Source organism: Diabrotica undecimpunctata, chromosome 9 (assembly GCF_040954645.1).
Source record: "Diabrotica undecimpunctata isolate CICGRU chromosome 9, icDiaUnde3, whole genome shotgun sequence".
Taxonomy (NCBI): domain Eukaryota; kingdom Metazoa; phylum Arthropoda; class Insecta; order Coleoptera; family Chrysomelidae; genus Diabrotica; species Diabrotica undecimpunctata.
This window is the reverse complement of record NC_092811.1, coordinates 79,272,892-79,294,770: the sequence shown is the minus strand read 5'-3', so window position 1 is coordinate 79,294,770 and position 21,879 is coordinate 79,272,892. Positions and strand designations below refer to the sequence as shown.

General features: G+C 32.0%; 1 protein-coding gene across 1 annotated transcript in view; it reads left to right on the top strand.

Moving 5' to 3' along the window:
- The window catches only part of LOC140450179 (protein kinase C, brain isozyme-like), a 651,237-nt gene that overhangs the window by 524,778 nt on the left and 104,580 nt on the right, over positions 1 to 21,879 (top strand). The window contains exon 5 of the mRNA XM_072543635.1: positions 5,209 to 5,337. Coding sequence (XP_072399736.1) covers positions 5,209 to 5,337 — 129 coding nt within the window. The remainder of the gene's footprint in view (positions 1 to 5,208; positions 5,338 to 21,879) is intronic.

The following is a 21,879-nucleotide window of genomic DNA, read 5'->3' as shown; positions in this document are numbered from 1 at the left end:
GTTGGGTGTTCCAGAACATTGTACTCCCTTTTAATTTCGTTCTTGCATAAACAAAACAAATTGAGTCCAATTCAACTGAATGTGTTTCCTGATATTAAGGTGATATTTTTTGTCATTTAATCAAATTATATAAATCTAAACAAAGCGTTCCTTTATTTTATGTTATATATTTTTTTCAGTTTATATACAAACTTTTAAAGAATCTTTCTTTATTTTCAGCAGCAGTAATAATATAACCCTGTTATTTTGATAATTGCTTACGTAGACTATTGTAACTGATCTTAGTCCAATTTTACTTCTTTATATAATGAAGATGCCAGTACAGCGCATTTGTAAAAAGAATTATTCTGTTTTCGCTACTCAATAATTCTGTGGTAATTTAGTCTTAAATTGCATAGTTTGTATTCTTTAAAACTGGTTGTTTTGTGTTTTATTAAAAGGAAGCTCAATGTTTCTCGTTTCTAAGAGTTACCCTGCTTCCAATAAAACAAATTCTTCTGCAAACTTTCCATGCACTTGTTTAACCTTCGCGGGTCGGTAATTTTTTGTCTTGGATATAAAAATTTATAATCAACATAACAAACTTACATTAAATTTATTCGTCTTTAGTTTGAACATTTCTCATTATTATAAAGTTTATTATTAGTTGAGATTATATTTGCTAATTAACTGCATTCATGGATAATCCTTCCAACAGATCTTAAGTTGGCCGCTGAAAAATAGTAACTTACCATTCATTTAAATTGAAAAATAAGTTTTTGGTTATTTATAGCTTTTCATATCTCCAAGTAATAGCTTGAAGTCTTCCCCTGAAATACCCCTAGAGCAAAAACAAGACAAGGGTACTTGAGAATACCTTCTGAACTTAAGACAGGTAATTAGAAAAATCTAGGAAATTCTATATCTCACAATACATTTGTTTTACAAACTATCACAAAGCGTTCGACAGGATCAAATGGCAATACTTATGGCAAAAACTAAAAGAAGTAGGCATGACACAACACACATTTCGCTTATAATTGAACTGTAGGTACACACTACTGGAACAGTTAAAATACTTGACACACTCTTAAACGTTTTGCAGATGACACAGCCCTTCTGGCAAATGGTCACGAACACTTAATTGATATCATACTACTAGTTAAAAACGAAAGTTTTGGTGAACGATGCAGACATGATAGTGGATAGAATACATATCAATTATCCACACATAACCACGATTGACCGGTTTGAGATTGTAAGCTTATACTTATATCTGGGATCATTGATCACACAGGATCGCAACAGGAAGAAAGAAAACTTAGATGTGATCTAACAAAAGTTGCTGTAGGAAAAATTTCAAAAATATGGAAGGACTCTCAAATTTGACGAACCCAACAAAAAATGAGGAAAGGTAACAAGGAAGGGTAGAAGGCCGAAGATCACGAGGAAGATCCCCAACAAGATCGATCGACCAAATTACAGCAATATGTAAAAGACCTATGCATTAGTTAAAAGAAATAACCAGAGACAGAAATCTTTAGAGACAGACCATCGCGATGTCGTATTAGGGATTAGTAGAAAGGTGAGTAAAGAGTATATTATGTACTGAAGTTAATTTAGTATTATATGTGTGGGATTAAACCATACTTTGATTTTTTACATTTTAAATTACATTTTACGTTGGTTTTGACGTTTTGTATTCCACTCTGGAAATTGCCTTCAAAAAAATTATTTTAAAAATAGGGACGTTATTTTAATCGGTTGACATACATTGGCGCTTTGTTAGACAAATTAAACAGTTATCTTACTTAGATAGCCTTGATCGTGTAGGAAAGTAGTCACGTTTTTAGTTAAAAATTCCAATAGTGGTAATTTCACCCTCTGGTTGACATCAAATTTTATTGTTCTGTAATTATGTATTATGTGTGTATGTATTATGTATTAACTATAAAACACTAGAAACTTTTGAGTTCAATACTTCCACCTGTTTCGGTAGGCTGCCTTTCGCAAGTGATCTATATTTGGTATTTATTTACACTTTATAGTCTTTAACTGAATAAGTTCAGAATTATGTCTGTGTTTTGTAATTTGTTAATTTCCATATATTCTAATAAAGATAGCTTAAAGCCTTTATATTAAATGTAAAAAATTATTAATTCGTTATTACAAGAATAAGGTTAAAAGTTCTACCAGATAAATAAATAAACAAGAAGTATGTAACTAACACCAGCTATTAGAACAAGAGCCAAAAGAAAAAGCACTTATACAGCATACAAACTTAAATATGCCGACTGTCAAAAACTTACATCGGTCAAACTGACTGACTAGTAGAACTTTTACTAAACGTATAGCAGAATATAACAGGGCTTTCAATAATAGAAAAACATATTTTCTAGATCACAATCATTCTTTTGATGACGAATTTCAAATGTTTTACATTCAAAATAAAGGCCATAACCTATCTTTATTGGAATTTGTGAAAAGTAACAAACTGAAAATTACAGACATAATTAGGGATGACCAACTTGGGACAAACAGTTCCCCCTCTTTAACTTATTCAATTAAAGTGTAAACGCATACCAAAAATAGATTACTTGACAAAGGCACTCTGCTGAAACAGCTGTAGTAATAATAATTTTTAATAAATTTTGTGGAAGTACTGAAAATAAAATTTTTTAGTATTTTATTGTTAGATCAAATAAATTTCTATTAAGTAACGGTCGAATCATCCATCACTCTTTTAGTTTGGTTAACCAGGGCCTGCTACATTCTGTTAATGGGTTTGTTATACTTTGATTTTTTTGTATTTTTGATGTATGTTTCTTCAATTGTGATATAAGGTTAAATGCTCGAATAAATGAACTTCAATTAAATAAAAGGCAGATATAGAGCACAGTTTATTTATTAAATCTTGTACTTTATTAATTTGTATATTGTAATATTGTAATTAACATTTACAAAACTCCTAATATATAATTTTTAATATTTATGACATTCTCAAGGTATTGTTGGATAGATCCAATTTGACGAAGTAAGTTTAAAACAATATAATACATAAAAAATTTTTATCAACCATCAACTTCGAGTTTTTTCGAAGTTAATTAATTTTATTCAGTTAAAAAAACCGTGCTTGGCTTATTTCAGATGCCCCTGAAGATGCTCTAGGTACGAAAGTAATTGGGCAAGATTTAGTAAATAAACTGTGCTCCATATCTATCTTTTATTTGATTAAAAATGTTTCTTAAATGGCTTTTGGTGTATCTATTGTACTCTGAGCTGATTGTACTCTGATACTTAATATCAAGAATACCACCGCAAGTGTTTTTGCGGATTCTCGCATATAAAAATTGTTGCATTCACAACTTATTTTACAGATGTATTTATTTGATATTTATGTAAAAATAAAACACTGAAAACATTGTTTTCAAAACTTCCACAAAATTTATTTTAAACTCTTATCCCTACAGCTGTTTCGGCTGATTGACTTTCTCAAGTGATCTATTTTTGGCATGCGTTTACACTTTATAGTCTCTAATGAAATAGGTTGAGGAGGGGAGAACTGTTTTTCTCAAGTTGGTCATTCAGAATTATATTTGTGTTTTTTAATTTGTTGATTTCCATAGATTCTAACAAAGACAGCTTAAGGCTTTTATTTTGAATGTGAAGAATTTTAAATTCGTCATTAAAAGAATGATTATGATCTAGAAGGTGAAGTGCGTATGTAGAATCTGTTTTTCTTTTATTGAAATCCATTTTATGTTCTGCTATTGGTTTATTAAAATTTCTACCAGTTTGACCGATGAAAGTTTTTGGGCAGTCGCCATATTTAAGTTTGTACACACCACTGTGTAAGTGTTTTTTATTTTTGCTCCTGTTGTTTTTAATATATTTGCCTAGGTTGTTATTTGTTCTGAAAGCTGGTGTTATTCCTTTCTTTTTTATGTGTTTGGCTATTTTTGTTGATATTTTGCCTGTATATGTAATCGTGCAGAAGATACTGGGTTTTTCCTCTGGTGGTGGAAATACTAATTTCAGGGCTCTCTTGTGTAGTTTTTGATTTAACATTTTATTAATTGTTTGTTCGTTGTATCCATTGTTTACTGCTATTTGCTTCATGATATTTAATTCTGTCTCAAAATTGTATTTTTTGTTAAACTATGTAACATACTATGATAGGCTGCCAGTTTATGTTGTGTGGGATGGGATGATGAATATTGTGAATAGTCGTGTCAGTATGGGTAGGTTTATAAAATATGGAGAAGACATGTTTGTTTTTAAGTCTAATAATTTTTAAATCTAAAAAATTTATAGATTGATTTTGTTCTGTTTCTATTGTAAATTCAATATGACTATGAAGAGAATTAATATACGATAAAAATTGGTCGAGTTGCCTGTTAGTTTCTGTGAAACATAGTACGTCGTCTACGTATCTCCACCAATATAAAAACTGTTTGAATATGGGATGTTTTGAAATCTTTGTCTCTAGGTGATCCATAAAAATATCTGATAGCAATTAGTTTTATTGTTACATAAAATGAATTTCCATCAAGTAACGATCGAATCCATCAATTATTATGTTTGTTGTTTGATTTGGTTTTTTACAGAATATATCTAAGTGTATCGGTTGTTTCAAAATTGCTGTCATGTATTTATTTTCCATCATTTTTATTTTTCTGATGAGACTTTTACATATGGTATTTTTGTAATCTTCAAATCCCTTCTTGGTAGCATTTTTGGATTGGTTATGGTGTTACATTGTTTCCTTTGGTTCTTTTATCTTGTTCGAAACGAAAAACGTTTAAAACGAGGTTCTCGAGATGCTGCAAGTTAATTTAAACCAGCGGTTTACGCACGACAGCATTCGCTGCGTGCTGACCGTGCGCCTCAGAGAGCGTTGTTAAAAGTACCATCTTGGTCAAAAGATAATATAGAAATATTAACTGAAGCTTAAATTGTTCATTTTGAGTTGTTCTATAACTTTCATTTGCTTGATTTTCCAAACATAAAGTGAATAATCATATCTCCTCTTGGCTCTTGACTATTACTAATAAAGAAAAATACAATAATTTTAGAGTAATTTTAGTTTAAATCTCCTTAAAAAAATTAGACAATATATGTACACACACAGAGCGTTAAATAGTATGATAATTGACTTAAAAGAGCGATACCAATATTTTAAAGATATAATTTTTGAACATTCTTTGATACCATAATATTATTTTCTAGCATGTGATATGAACGTTCATAAACGATGTGAAGAAAGCGTTCCGAATTTGTGTGGTTGTGATCATACCGAACGTAGAGGAAGAATACAATTGAAAATAAATTGTTCTGGGAATAAGCTGACCATTGAGGGTAAGTACTACTTAAATATCACGATATTTTTAACAGCCCTTTAAACCAGGGAAGGCGGTACTGATACAATAAGTGTAAAGTTTATTCATTAAAATCATGAATGTGTTGCTTGTGTGAGTCCATTTCAAAAGGTAAAAGAAATAATAAATTAGACTTACTCACAATCAATTTAATTTAACTACCCAGACGACCGGTTTCGCTTTCTACAATATGCAAAGCATCTTAAGGTCTCGATACAAAGTTAAATAAATGCTGAAATAATAAACCCATATTAGGGTGTTGTCTAATAAAGATAAACAAAGATAGATGATATAAATTATATAAATTACAGTATCTATGCCAATATTACATGTCTGTGGTTTTTCAAAGCGAATAAAATGTTTAAGCAGACAAGGTAAGACCTACAAATAGGTAAAATAGTCTATTAAACTGTAATAAATTAATAAATGAACAAATACATAAAACATTACTTACATGCCGGTACTCTATTAATTGATGGTTGAAAGAACATGGTTCAAACTATCCTGTATTGTTGATTGGAGAACTTAAGTCTGCTATTGTAATTGTTTGACAGTAAACGGGGAAGTTCTTGAAGAGACAGATTTTATCCAATGAAGTAGAGATAGGTGTAATGTAATTGTTTGTTTGATGAAAGTAATGTTCTATACCATTAAGTTATTTAAAAGTTATTTATATTTATTCTAGAGATATATTTATGAAATGTGTGTTATTTATTGATATTTAATTTTTTGAAGGTGACAGTTGTAAGACATTGAATGAGATTAGATGTACAAATTGTGTGGGTGTGCAATTATTTCAACTTGTAATTATCAAATTTCTTTGATAAAGTTCTGTTGCAATATGTGGCAAATGGTTGTAAAGTCAAGTATTTAAAGTTAAAAAATTAAAAATTAAGGACAATTTAGGACACACAGAAAACACACAGAAAACACTTAAAAGGGGGACGAAACAGACATTAAATTTAAAAAAAGGGGAGGACTTGAATGCACTACATCTCTTACTTGGAGACAATGAGTTTTTTATGTTATCTATTAGATTTTACAGGTAAATTTGACAAATGTAGGTTAAAGTGTGACAGTTCTTCTTCTATTTTAAATACTGTAAGTTAAGTTATCCAGTTTTATGAAATAAGTTGATATTAATGAATGTCTCTAAAATTTTTTAATTTTAGATATCAAAGTTAGTTGATGTGTTAATATTGGCATACTTTAACAATCTTTAAATAATTAAATTTTAATGTAACAATATGAATAATTGAAATACATCTTCTATGATAACTAACTCAGTTTAGTCGAAATTACAGAACAAACTTACGTGATTATTTGGTAATTAAATTAAATATGTACATTTGTAATCAAAATGTATAACAAAGTTACAAACTTTCTTTGAAATTATTGTTGGTGTGAGTTATCTGTCATGGTGTGTATAAATATTTTTAAATATTTTATTCCAGTTCTGATATGTTAATATGGAACTTAAATAATAAGTAGATCTACTTTTACTTACTATACATTTTTACTGCCTTCAATGACTACATGAAGGTTGATTCCGTGCCGCATGAATGGCTTTTAGATTTGAAAATATAAAAAGTCGATGATAATCTCGTGTCTTTTTTGAAGTATATAATGTTAGAGTGAAAGACTAAAACTCACCTTCAAATACCTGGTAAAACCAATATCGAAACTGAAGATATCCCAATTAACCGGGCCTTTTCCAGGGGGACTCGTTGAGTCCACTTTGGTTCTGCCTAGCGATGAACCCACTATCTCAGCTGCTGAACTTAACTGACTCAGAATTTAACATTAAAAATAACAATACTGTTGTGGCGAAGCTTAATCATCTGTTATATATGGCTAATTTAAAATTAATGGCTTCCACTCGAAACCACCTAGATCAGATGCTAAAAACTGTAGAAACTTTCTCAAATGATATCAGTATACATTTTGGACTAGACAAGTGCCGTATACTAAATATAGTCCGAGGAAAGGTTGAGTCCGGAGGTTTCGATATGCAAGATGGCCAAAATATCAAGGCAATTGGTGAAAATAATATGTATAAATATCTCGGAGTAAAGCAAGCGCGGAAAATTGACCAAAAACAAATGAAAACCGAACTAACTTCCGAGTTCGTACAAAGAGTAAGACAACTAAATCGGTCATATCTTAATAGTAAAAATTTGTTTAAGGTATTAAATATGTACGCCTGTTCCGCGCTGAGCTACTCATTTGGTATTATAAAGTGGTCAAAACTGGATATAGAGAGTCTTCAGTGAAAAGTAAGAACACTTCTCACAAGGGTGCAAAAATTCCATCCACGCAGTGAAGTAGAGAGAACAACATTATCGCGATATCAAGTGGAAAGATGACTTATGGACATAGGTGAGCAACTGGATATAAAGGTGGCTGAGGGGAGCCTTGTAACTGGATCCCTACATTCGAGGGTTGGAAATCTTTTGATTTCAAGCCTTACTTCAAAAGACTTGTGAGTGTATGTATCTCCATAGGTTTGGTTCTTCAGTGACCGTTGAAGGATAAGGATTGTTAATGTGAGCAAATATAACTCCAGAGAAATAAAATCACCTTTAGTTTATCGACTTATAATTAACTATTTTTAGAGTAGAGAGGTTCAAAACGACCGTAGCTGACAGTACAATATCAAATAATTCTTTCTTTATCACACGTAAAAGAGAAAACCGTATTTTTGAGAAAAATGCCCGATTTCGGCGTAGAGAAATATTTTATACGTGAATTGAGAGTATTTTAAAATGCGATGCCTCAAGGGCGATCTGTGAGAACGAACTAATAAAAAATACTTGATGCGTAAAAGTGTAGATTACCCCTCTTGTATTTAGGTGTGAAAACTATTTAAGAGGCTGTGGCGCCATTAAGTCGGCTATCCCGAGCAAACTAGATATTAGTGAATATTTTACTTATTCTACACTAAGAAAAGTGTAAAGAACTATATTTTTATTTTATATTTTAAAATGATATGTTCATTTCTGGAACAGTGGCTAATTTAAGAACTTATTCTCAGATGCAGGCTGACATTTACCTTACATCGAGCAATTTGCGCAGTAGATAATACAACGCGGCTTAAACTAAGGGAACAAGAAATACGCATAAACCACCTGACTAAGCAAGAAACAAATGCGCACCGGGATGAGTAAACCTCTGCATGGACGACATCTTAATGAGATCAGCAAAGTATATGTCGACAATACAGCGTCAAACTATTGGTTGACATCAGAAAATATGTTTTCCGAGATTGAGGGCTTTCTACTTGTCATTTAGGATCAGGTTATTCCAACTAAAAATTACCTGAAATATATTGTTAAAGATCTTCTAAGTTAAAAATGACAAATGCCGATATGGATGCTAGCCTAAGAAACCATCCAACATCTTACCGGGAGCTGCCAGTCGTTTGTCGAAACTGATTATAAAGAACGCTATGACTCATTAGGAAAGTTTATCCACCAAGAACTAGCTGACAAGTACTATTATTCTATTTACTACTGGTGTTATTTCCAAAAACCTTCTAGAGAACATAAAACAACTGGGTCTAAATGAACATCTCCATAAGGCCATGCAGAAAGCTGTACTCGTCGCAACGTCCAGGTGTGTACGAAAATTTTTGGGAGATACTTCAGTATCCCAAGTCACCTAGGTCTTGATAATACGGAAAGAGTCCCATCAGAGCTCAATCTTTTTAATACCGTAGTTATCTGGGACGGGTGAATTTTCCCCTTAGAGGGAGTGTGAGCGGTACGGCTAAATTTGGACTGTAACGACAGCACTGACGATATCGTCGATGGAAACGATATTGTTAACAATATCGATTAAATTATTTTAGTGATTGTAATTTATTAGAAATTGAAACTATGTGTTATGTAAATTTGTAAGTAAAGCCTACAATAAATTTTTGAATAAAAATAAAAAAAATATGTTTTACACATTCTTGACTATAGGCTGGATTGCAGTCGTTTTAACATATCACTTAAATTATTTATGACTTAATACAAAATAATTTTTGTAACACAAAAGACTCACGATTATCCGAGGTAATTGGGACCGTGAATATCTTGGATATCGAAAAAACTCGGTTAACACTGAGATTGGTTATACTGATAGAACAGTGTGTAGCTACGTAAATAATGATTTTAATTTGTTTATTTTAATAACTAAAAACTAATATAAAAGTAGTATAAAAGATAAAAAAAAACTACCTTATAAATGTTACTTTTTGAAAAAGTCTTTAATTGATTTTTGTTTCAACTTCATTCCTCTTTTTGAGGTGGCGATGTTGCGCCAACGTTGAAAATGGAGGACGTCTAATGGTGTCGATTCTTCTTGTTGCTCGATGTATGTGAGATTTGCTTCAAGGGACTTCAATCCATCGGAATGATAAATCGTTTGAGCTATCTCATCTGTATCTTCTTCTTCTTCATGGGTGACGTTTAGAACTAGATTGGCAATTGCATCATCTGTCAGTTCCATTTGTTCATCTAAATTCATTCAATCGATGATGTCTTGGTTTCCGGTTGTTTGTTTTACTGGTAATTGATTAGCTAGGTTGCAACAGATGCAATATAATAGCAAACATCTTTAACCGTAGTCTTCTTCGATGCCTCAATTACAGTCAGCCCTTCATGAGCTTAGTTAGCAGTACTTGAAGAAGCTTGTGCCGATAATGCCTCTTCATTGCTTCTATAACGCCTTGGTCTAGTGGTTGGATGAGAAACGTTACATTGGGTGGAAGGAACACAGCTCGTATATCACCACTAATTAATTCACTCGCATCTGGGTGGGATCGTGCGTTGTCCAACAACAACAAAGCTGTCCGGGGCAGATTTTTGTATATTAGGTAGGCATCAATGACTGGCACGAAGTCATTAAAGAACCAGTCCTTAAAAGTGTTACAGTCCATCCATGCATTGCGTTGGTTGCTATAGATTCTAGGTAAGCAATTTATTTGGACATTTTTGAATGCCCTTGGATTTCTGGATTTTCCAATTAAGGAGGTTTTAATTTTAATGAACCAGAAGCATTCTTGCAAATCATGATTGTGACTCTCTCTTTACTTTTTTTGTAACCTGGTGCATTTACTTCATTTTTAGCAGCTAGTGTTTTCGATGGAAGCATTTTAAAGTTAAGGCATGTCTCATCATATTTAAATATTTGGTCTGAAGTTAGTCCATATTTAAGGATAATGTCTTGTTATTTTAAATAAAATTCCAATTTCAGTTAAGTCAGCAGAAATTTTTCGCCGCAAATATTCAACTGTCGGATGCCATATTTTTTCTTCCATAAGTCAATCCATCCGCACTAGTACAAAAGTTTTCTCTTTCATCCATAAACTTCTTCTGGAATTCAATAGCTTTTGCTTGGAGCATTGGACGACTTATCGGGCTGCTCATTCCTTTCATTTGTAAAAACCACAAGAACAACGCCTCAGAAGTTTGTTCATAGTCCCCTTTCTTCATAGTCTTCCGGGCCAATCCACTACCACCACTCACACTTCGGTTGACCGACTGTTCAATTTCATTCCGCTTACGCTTCCAATCTCCAACAGTTACTTCTCCGACACCTAAATCTGAAGAAATCTTCTTTATTGATTCACCCTTGTCCAGCCTCTTAATTGCATTAGCTTTTGTTTCCAATGATACAACTACTCTCTTCCGCTGTCCACTCATATTGCACAGAAAGATGCTCTCTTACACTCACAAAAGTCAACTTATGAAAAATTAATTGTGAAACCGAAACTAATAAACTCGAATAAATTCACAAAACAGTACATAAAAGGAAAAATTTTACCGTACAGTAACTTAATTTGACGATCTGAACGACAGCAAACAAATAATTTGACGATCTGAACGACAGTAAACAAATCGGTAGTTCAACTCACACTAGGGATGGCGGTTTTTGACATCGGTTATACCGGTTTTTTTTGCTTACGGTTTAACCTTGTGGTTATAACCGGCCAAAATAAACCGGTTTTTCCAAAAACCGGTTTTCGGTTTTTTTTAATAAAATAGGTTACAAAGTTACATTTACAATGCACTTTAGTTTGCGATACTACATTCGACTCGATATCAATATAATCAAAAATAGTACTATCAAAAGAACATCAATATAAATATAAATAAAACACAATTTTTAATAAAACCATTTTATTCTACTAATTATTATATTTATTTATTATTTTATTATTATTATTATATATTTATTGATTATTATTAAATATAATATAGCGTAAGATTAATATATACATATTACAATAATATAAAATAATAGTATAATATAAGTAGAATGAAATAATATTTTAAGTAAAAAAGTATAGGTTAGAAGGTTACAAATAGGTTATATTATATGAAATGGATTTAGCATTATGTTGGCCAGTATTTTTCATTAAGCCTATGGAGAAAAACTCGTTCATATATATATGTTGGTCAGTCAAGCGGCTTCTCTCATCTGACACAATATCATTCAATGGTGACACCAGTCTCTCTGATGCCACCGAACTTCCAACCAACGACATGTATTTTTTAGCTATAAAAGCCAAGCCTGGCATACAGGTTCTGTTCTGCTCCTAGAATGAAAACGGATAACTTAATCTCGGCAGCAAAGGCTGCTGCAGATATAGAGTCAATCAGAACTGGAACCACTGTTCACCAACTCCAGATCGTGTGAAGACCAAAGAGGGTTTGATTTTAAACTCACTTTAGCTTCTTCATTCTGGAAGGAGCAGGAAGGAGAAAGTTTTCCGATTTTGGTAAGATACATCCTAACTTCCGAGCCTAAATTGGATGTGACTGTCTCCGCCGTAGACGGATTCAGATATAGTTTTTTGAACCTCGGGTCCGTGATTGTAGCATGGCAAAGCAGGGAGTTTCGTAAAAGCTTAGTGCCCCTCTCTTAAAGGCTAGTTATAAGCTTTTGGCATAACTGTTGGGCTGTACTAAGGTTTGGTTTGAGGTTTTTTAAAGATCTTTCGATAATAGACACAAGGGGGATAACATGGCTAGCAGTAATGTACTGGGAACCCGAGATCTTCTTTGTGGCCTCATCGAAAGGCGATAAAATTTCAGTAGTCAGATGTAGAGAACAGTAAACCAAAATTATTATACTACTGCTCAACAAAGAGAGCTAAAATAATTCAGGTTCTATTGTCATTGAATATATTATGAGAGTAGAATATAATATGCAATTATTGTATTTAATTAATGATGCAAATTTAATTTACCATTTAAAAATATAATCTTCTAAAATACCCACCAATTCTCCTCTCCTCCCAAACCCAAAAAATTCCCCACCCCAACCATTTCAATTTATAAAAAATTTTCCAAAATCTTTCAAATGGGATTTAAAAAAAATTATATCAACATAAATATAAAAATAAATTGGATAATGCAATTCATCTTTTATTTTTACTACCATCAAAAAAAATTTATCATGTATTACTTTTAACACGTTTGTATATTTGTATAACACATACATTTTAACTCATTTAATACTTCCTGTATGGGTGTATCGTTTTTAAAACGTAGGGAAATCCTTGGAGATTCGTATTCATAATCGGTAATTCGATATTCATAGTCAAAACATTATTTTTGGTAATCAGAAAAAGCCATTCTCCCACTTTCAATGTCAAGAGTCAAGTGTGAAAAATAGATGATGTACCAGATCGCTTCTTATGTAAATATTACGACTACGAATACCTTTTTAACCAAATATTATAATAAAACTTAATTGTTTCTGGCTGATGTGAGTTTGCACTTTCAGTTTGTTTCTGTATTTATAAAATAAAATAAAATTTGAATTATGGTTTTTATGGAATAATTACTTGTGAATAATAATTATGATTGGTACCCAAAATATTACCTAACCTAATCCTAATCACAGTAAAATCCTAATAACCGGTTTTTACTTTAAAAATAAAAAACCGGTTATAACCGGGACAAAAAAACAACCGATAAAACCGGTTATTGCGAAGTAAAAAAACCGGTTTTCGGTTAAAACCGGTAGGTTTTTCCCATCCCTAACTCACACTGATTAACATAGAAAGGAACAGTTGTAGACAAAACACAACACAAAAATTTCTGGAAATGCGGCGGTGACCAATTTCTGAGAATACCGAATCGATATCAGCCTGACCTAAAGCATACCTTACACACAATTATATTCTTATCAATAATCCACAATGTTCAATGGAGTGTCCATAAAACAGCTGTCGATATAATATGTGACTAAGTACGAATATAGAAATAAAACCGATGCAAAATTTTGCCTCGGTTAACCGAGGGGCTCGGATAAACTAGACTCGGATAATCGCGACGCGAGTCTACTGTATTCAAGGTGACTGGTAGCAACAAAATATCGTTCGTGATCTAGAAACAGTTTTTACAAATTTTGAGTAAACTCAAACTTTTGGTTATTTAGCTAAAGTTCTCTTGTGTTTTTTGCTTAGTAACTAAGTTAGAGTATAGTTTATTAGTCTGTGTGAATAAATTGCACTTCATGGATCGCGTAGACCGAAAAGCAAAAACCAAAAAATCGTTGATGTGTTCTATGGTGTTCAGAAATATAGGAAAGGGATTCATCATATCTTGTAGGCTTTCCTGAATTTTTTCATTAGTAAGTTTTATATGTATTTCGTTTCTTCACCTGTTTGCAACTTCGTCCATTAATTAAAAACTTACCTTATTTATCACCGTTCAACGGAAACTTGGAAAAACTGCAAAATATTTGGAAAAAGATATCAAGTAGATATTGATTATTAGAAATTAACATCTGCTTAATACATTTGGTAACTATATATCTAATTAGGGGAGATTATTTATCCCACTGATATATTTTAGGTAATTGCATACTTTCCTTATATACGTTTTTTTATTTTTGAAATATTTCCATTTAATTAAATCTTTATTAAATGGTGTTATTTTATAATAATTGCACTACTTTCCTTTAAAATTTCCCTTATTGTTTAACTTAAATAGGAAGCAGTTTCTTTTCTTCTAGTTCTTCTTAGTTTAGAAGAGATACTTTAATTTCTGACACTTGGATATAAAGCCTTTGTACCAAACCTTGTTGTTTTTTATTAAACTTTAAGTACTATGGCATTGACCAATACGAAAAGTTTTCTCATTTATAGTTTAAGGGTCTTTTCTGGTTCAATCCTCAGTTAATAGCTAAACCAAATGCTGGCCAGTTAAAATTGAAAAAAATGAAGTCGGTGCATATTAATTTTACATAAAAAAGGGACACAGTCCTATTTATGTAAATAATACTTTGATATGCCAACACCCCATAATATTTGGGTATTAAATTAAACGCAAATCTACGCTGGAGGGCCCATGTTAAAAAAAAACAGCTCAACATCAAGCATAGACCCTGTTAATCTACAGTAGAATATCTTTGTATAAACAGATACTAAAACCTATATGAACATAAGGCATCTATAGTTTATTTTTATGAACGAGAGAGTAATTAGCATAATTTTAACTGGTAGCTCCGACCACTCCATGGGCGTGCTCAAGATTAATTGAAAAATTACTTTGAATAATTGTAAAAAATAAATGAATTATTTCAGTGTTATAAAGTGTTATGTGTATGTAAACAAAAGTGACATTTTTTATCACACACTATATTAGAACTGAGTGGCCTACATTAAAAAGGGTTTTAAAAAATTCACATTTTTTTTAATTTTTAAAAATTACAAAAGAGAAAAAGAGTTTTTAAAACCGTCTAAGGTATGTTAAATAGATGAATAAAAATATTAATATAAAACTTACAGCTACTTGTTACAAATCCAAATCAGATTCAGAAGATGAACTTTCAGAACCAAGATTTATAATAACTGGCTCGATCATTTTATCAGTAATATTGTCCAGCTTCCACATTTTTTCCTCTTCTTTAATAGTGTGATTTACTGCCTTTTCCCAGTTTTCAGGTTTTACATTATTTACGGCCTCCAAAAACAACTGTTTAACATCATGAATTTTAAAAGTGGTATTTTTTCTTGAAACTTCACTCTTTATCTGTGCCCATACCAGTTCAATCGGGTTTAATTCACAATGATATGGTGGGGATCATTGTGAAGTACTGTCATTCCACGATTTTTGGCAATTTCATCAATTTCGTATTTTTTAAATTTTTCTTTATGAAGGACACACAACGTATAAAGTTCCTTTCTTATAGATCCGGGATGGTACGTAATATTTTTTGAACTCAGCCAATTCTGCAAGTCTTTTTTTAACCACTTGGTTGTGGGCAGTCCTTCTATAAGTCTGGAGTGATAACTTGCATTATCCATTACTATTACACAGTTCTTAGGAAAAAGATCTATCATTTGTTCGAACCATTCTTGAAAGACATCAGCGTTCATGTCTTCATGGTAGTCACCGGTACGAGTTGATTCAAAAGTTAATAAACCACCTTCAACAAAACCGTCTGAACTGCCAATGTGTACTATTATCAGCCTGCGTCCCTTTCCTGATGGTGGGTTTAAACCAGTAGATAAGTTATTTACAAAAGCGTGCCTTTGACTTGTAACAGTTTCATCCTGCCAAAATTTATTTGGTGTATGACCCTCGTTGATCCATGTTTCATCAAGATAAAATATTTTTCTTTTTTGGTTTCTCATTTCCTTTATGGTTCTTAGAAAATGTCTTCTCCATATGACAATATCGCTTCTTTCTCATAAAATAGACTTTCTGGGATTCTTTTTCCAGCGGAAGCCTATTTCTTTTAAAAGTTTCCATAACGTACTTCGACTCATTTCTGGGTAATCCTTATCATCTCGAACTGAGACAAGAACTTTATCCAATGTTGGAAATTCTTGTCTAAAGAAGAATTCATGCACTTTCCGTCGAAGTCCTTCTTTAAAATGATATTCTATTTGAAATTTTGGTTTCCCTGGAGCATTACGTGGCATTTGAAAACTACCACATTTCTCTTCTTTAATAACTCTGTAAATCGTAGATTTCCCAACACCATGTGTACTGCTAACTAACTCAACGGTCTCATCAACACTTTCACATAAACGTTTGTCTGTAAATGATTTAAAACAATTAAATATTAATGTTTTTTCATTAACTGTTAGAGGACCAATTTTTCGGCGTTTACACGGCACTTCCAAATTTTCCATAACACTAGTATACACAATAAACTGCACCTTGCAACTGAAGTACCTACTTTTAGTGAACTGTTAATAATTTTGAATACGCCACTTGGACCTTCCTATATACAAAATGGAAAAACCCACTATCACATTTTCTGTGGAATGCACTCATTTCAGATAAAATAAAACGTTTTATTTTATCTAAAGAATTAAACTTTATTTTGCAAATAGGTAGGTACTTATTAAACTTTTATTGGTTGTATATAACCAATAAAATTATCATCTTACATTTCTTGCAAATTCATTAGTACCTGTTAACCTCCATCACTCCGACACTGGCAACCTTATTTAGGGATTAGTAAACCTCACAACTATTGTATTCTATTCTGCTCCAACCTTTATACCTGGTGGTCATACTCAATTTAAAATTGTTTTCCTATATACTTCTGTAAACTTGTTGACAAATATCTGTTTTTCATTGAGTCACCCGTATCAACAGTTTAGGGATTTGCATACATAATTTATTGTTTTATTACTCTCTCATACATAATAATACACTATAGCTGGGATGTTGTGCTAGTAAAAATAATAATAAAAAATTTCCCACCGTCAAAACAACGACTTCTTCAATATGTCAATGTTAAAGCCATCCAGCTCCCTGACAACACGGATATGGCTAGAAAACTCAATTAGCATAAATTCTTTGAGTTAGTTAAAGAAAACGTACAGTATAATGCAAGTGATGGTACAGGTTAATATTTGTGCAATAAATTTACAGCGCCTAGGGGATAATAGCGAGTTTGCCCTTAATCTTAAGTTTTTAGTAATCATTTAGGCTAGAAAAAAGTTGCCCATTAATTTTATTGTTTGATTAGATTCTAATATTCTTAAGCATCTCTTTATTGAGGCTACTTAAATTATCCGAAAGTATTTTATTAATATTCTTGATCATTTTCTTAGTTTGCATTTTCTCTTGATAGGCTCTAAATTTTTTTGGTGATTCCTCTTTAGCCACTTCTGAACCTTGATTATTGCAGAACCTTTGGCGATGGCATACAGTGCTTCCGTGCCTACACAGATTTTTGGTTAACCTTGTTTTCCCAATCTTTTTTTATTTTGGTTAAAGACAGCAGCAGCTCAAAATCTAGCATGTTTGCATCCTTTTCCCAGTCTGCCTTTTGAAGTTAAATCTCCTTCTAAATCAGATAGTTTGTGGTCAGACAATTAGAAAAATGTTTGTACCAATTAGTCTAGCTGAGTTTTTAGTATGACGCCATATACTACTTTGGTACATAGATCATCCTTGAGGGTTACATCCTCTTTTACAAACTTTGACTAAAAGGATCGTGAAAGTTTAGAATCATGCATTATAATGAGACGACTCATTTCAGCCCATGCTTCTATTGCGTCTGAGTTAGCGTCTAAATCTGCGTAGCCGCAAAGTAAAAAGTTTCATTGGTTACACGCTGAATAGTTCAATCTAACTGTATCCAAACCATTGACGGAGATTGCGTAGCCACGAAAGTTTAGGTATTCTCTTTTTGAATGCTTCCAGGTTTTTAATGTCGTATTCTTTCAGTATTCAGGTCTCATCCCCATACAAAAGGGCGGAGAAAACATCGAAGCATTATTATCCGGAGCTTTAGATTGGTATTGCGATTACATAATAGTTTTCTCATTGTGCCAAAAATTGAATGCAATTTTAATGCGGTATCTTATTTTATTTTTCTGATCTGCATCCATGCTCCAAGGTATTTGTGCGAAGATATTTTCTTAATTTCTGTGTTTTCTAGTACTAGCTCAACTTTGATGTTTTGGTTTTTGTAAATACCATGAATTTGATTTTTTTCAAATTTCTTTCTAGTCCGTAATCGTCTTAGACTATTCCGTATCGTCGGCATATCTTATGTTATTAAGCGACTTACAGTTTATTACTAGGCCCTCATTAACTTCGGCCCAACGCTAATTCTGAGATCGCTTTACTGTATAAATTTCACAATAATGGTGATAAAATACATCCTTGGTGTACCTGACGTCGAAGCTGGATATTCTCAATCAGTTCATTTTCAACTTTCACTTTTCCTGTTTGATTCCAATAGAGGTTAAATATATAATTTTAATGTATCTACCGTCTATGTTTTTATTTAACAAAATTTCCTTAAGGAGATTGTGCTACACTCTATCAAATACTCTTAAATTACTCTTCTTAAAATCAATGAAACATATATACTTCCAGATTCATATTTAGACACCTCTCTCAAAGAACTTCCATTGCAAACAGTGAATCCCGTGTTTCCAGACCTTTTCTAAATCCCATTTATGTATTACTTATGCATTTGTCTACTTTATTAAGTATTCTAGGAACCGATCAACTGGATGCGTTTCATTCGCTGTCTCAATACGAAGTGTTCGCATTTGTAAGGATATAAAATCTGCACCTACAACTTCTAAGAGGTGATCAACGGTTCGTGGGGTGAGTCTATCCCATAAATCAACTCTATTGTAGGGCGCTTTTAAATGGCGATAATCTAACTTAATGGTCACAGTAATATGATACCTTATAGCGTTTTCTATGGTTTGCAAGAAAGTGATCCAAAATAACAAAGAAAAGTCGAATCTTTGAACTTAAAAACAGACATGTGTTTAAGCCAGTTTAACAATGAGATTTTACTGAATAGCAGAAAATAATAAATTTCAAAGCAAATACGTAGTTTAAATATACCAATAAATAACAAAATATTATAGTAGAGTAAAAGAAAAATATTAAATGTAAAATATGAAAATAAATACTAAATACTTTCCCAAACAATTATTATTACTTTATCTTTAGCTTTCTCTTTCTTGACTCTCAAAAAATAAACCAGATTTTGCGGTGACAATTTTATGATAACTGCTTTTCTTTATAATGCATAATGGTGATCACGTATGGATAAGATTGTGTTATTATGTAAAAGAAAAAACGAATCGATGCTTGTTTATCAACATTGGCAACATTACTATCTTATCTGAAAACACATTGTTTCATCAAAAGAAAATGAAGAGTTCATTACATTTAGTTAATTATACGAATTGTAAAAAAACCGACATCGACAGCACTTTTTCAATATTTTGAAAGTTACGTAATTATCGATTATAAATTAAATAAATTATATATACGGTTAATTTGAGGAGTATAAAATAAAATTGGAGGAATTAGTGGCCAATTTATCGGAATTTGTGAATCAGTAAATAACTCCAGAAATAGAATCTTTACAGATCTTAGAGAAAGCAAAAAGTACATCTCTATCTCCCAAAACTATTTTAGTTATAACTGTTACTAGGAAGAATTTTGGAACCTAAAAAGAAATACAATGGATAAACAAGTCAAAATTCGTCATTAAAATGTAGGATAAATTTACATACATAGACTTTCTGTGGCAGAGAATGAGGGAATGTTAAATGTACAGATAAGCGTATTAGCCATCTATGTAATAAAGACAAAGACTCTGAATCAAAATGCATAAACTGTGAAATAGACTATCCAGGTAACTATAGCGGTATAGTTGCTATAAAAATTCAGAAATTAAAAATGAAAAATATGAAAAAAAAAAGAAATCATTCTACACAAACAATACACAGACAGTATTCATCAGACAACAGAATAATAAATATGCTGTAAAATATTTAACTGATAAATTATGTAGCAAAGTTACAGTCAGTAGATGATTCTTGATAAACTTAACACTCTTGATCAAGGACTTAACAAATTAGAATAGAGTGCCAAAATTTCCAAATATAGAAATGATTAATACAACCTAAATTATGGCATAAAATGCGTATAGGCTACTCAGGCATCAGCTAGAGCTAAAAGCCCTATATGTTTTTTTTTGCAGATGATCATAATAACTCTTTAGTAAATCCACTAGGAAACTAAGTTCCTGTAGCTGGCTGTATACCATGTATCACAAAAAAATTTTGTTTCAAATCTTTAGTAAAAGGTATAAATAAAATACTCAAAGGGGCTATATCACAAATACAGAACGTTTTCGGAATGTAAATTTCATCATCAGTGTAACAAAGTGTACATGCTATGAGCCACTAAAATATATGGGTGAAAACCCTTTAAATGTTATAAATTTATAAATATATTACAATATATTATTACAAAAACATCCTAATTTTTAATAACATATAATGTAACATATTTATAAATTTATAACATTTAAAAGGTTTTCACCCATATATTTTAGTGGGTCATAGCATGTACACTTTGTTACACTGATGATGCAATTTACATTCCGAAAACGTTCTGTATTTGTGATATAGCCCGTTTGGGTATTTTATTTATACCTTTTACTAAAGATTTGAAATAATTTTTTTTTCTTTAGTAAATAATCATACATTAGATTTACACAGTAATCTACACTGAAAAAAATTCGAAGCCGTAGTACCTCACAGAATTGTATTTTTCTCGGTTCATTATCTATTTAATAATATAACACAATAAGAAGGTACTAAAATTAAAAAAATTGCTGATGGTATTGGTATAATGGCAGTAGCTAAGAGTAAAAATAATGCTGAGAAAACTATAGGCAGTCATCAAACATTTAACTGATTCGACCTATTGGAAAATATAACTTTTCATTCTTTAAGTGCTTTATCCTATCGAAGATATGCAACGATTTTGGCAAATTCTTATCTGTTTTGGGCGTTTCTCAGTAAATCGTTCGAGCTCAAGTCTTTTCAATCTCATATGTTTTTTAGTCAGGAGCACCATCTTTTTCCTGGTCCACAGGGGTGGGTAATATTGCCTAAATCGGCTTCAAATGTTTCCCTTAGTCAAAAGTTTGCCCTGGCTATTTCAATTCGGGCTTGGATTTCTAAGTCAGCATTTAGATCTTGTAAAGCAGATCTTTTTAAAATTAGAAAGTTTGATTATCTCATAGCATGAGCATAGAGATTCAGTGAAAACGCGCCATCGGGTTCTATTTTGCGCTAAGGCCTTCACCTCATTCAAAGACTTTCCTTGGCCTCTTATCTCGTCCATGATGGATCTTCTCCAAGTTTGTACTGGGCGACCTCTTTTTCTTTTCCCTTGGGGATTCCACTCTAGGGCAGTCTTTACGATACTGGAACTATTTTTTCGGAGTGTGTGACCGATCCAACCCTACTTTCTGGACTTAATTTCATTTTGTACCCTCTTTTTGTTCGGTCAGGTGTAGCAGATCTTCGTTTCTGATGGTGTTAGGCCAGAATATACGAACAATTCTTTGTAGACATTTGTTAACAAAGACCTGCAGTTTGTCTGTGAGGGTGTTTGTCACTTTCCAGGTTTCATATCCGTAGAACAGACATGACATTTGATCGGAATATTCAGATCTTTGTCCTTGTAGTATACTCGCCAGATCTCCGAACAGGGTTGAGCGT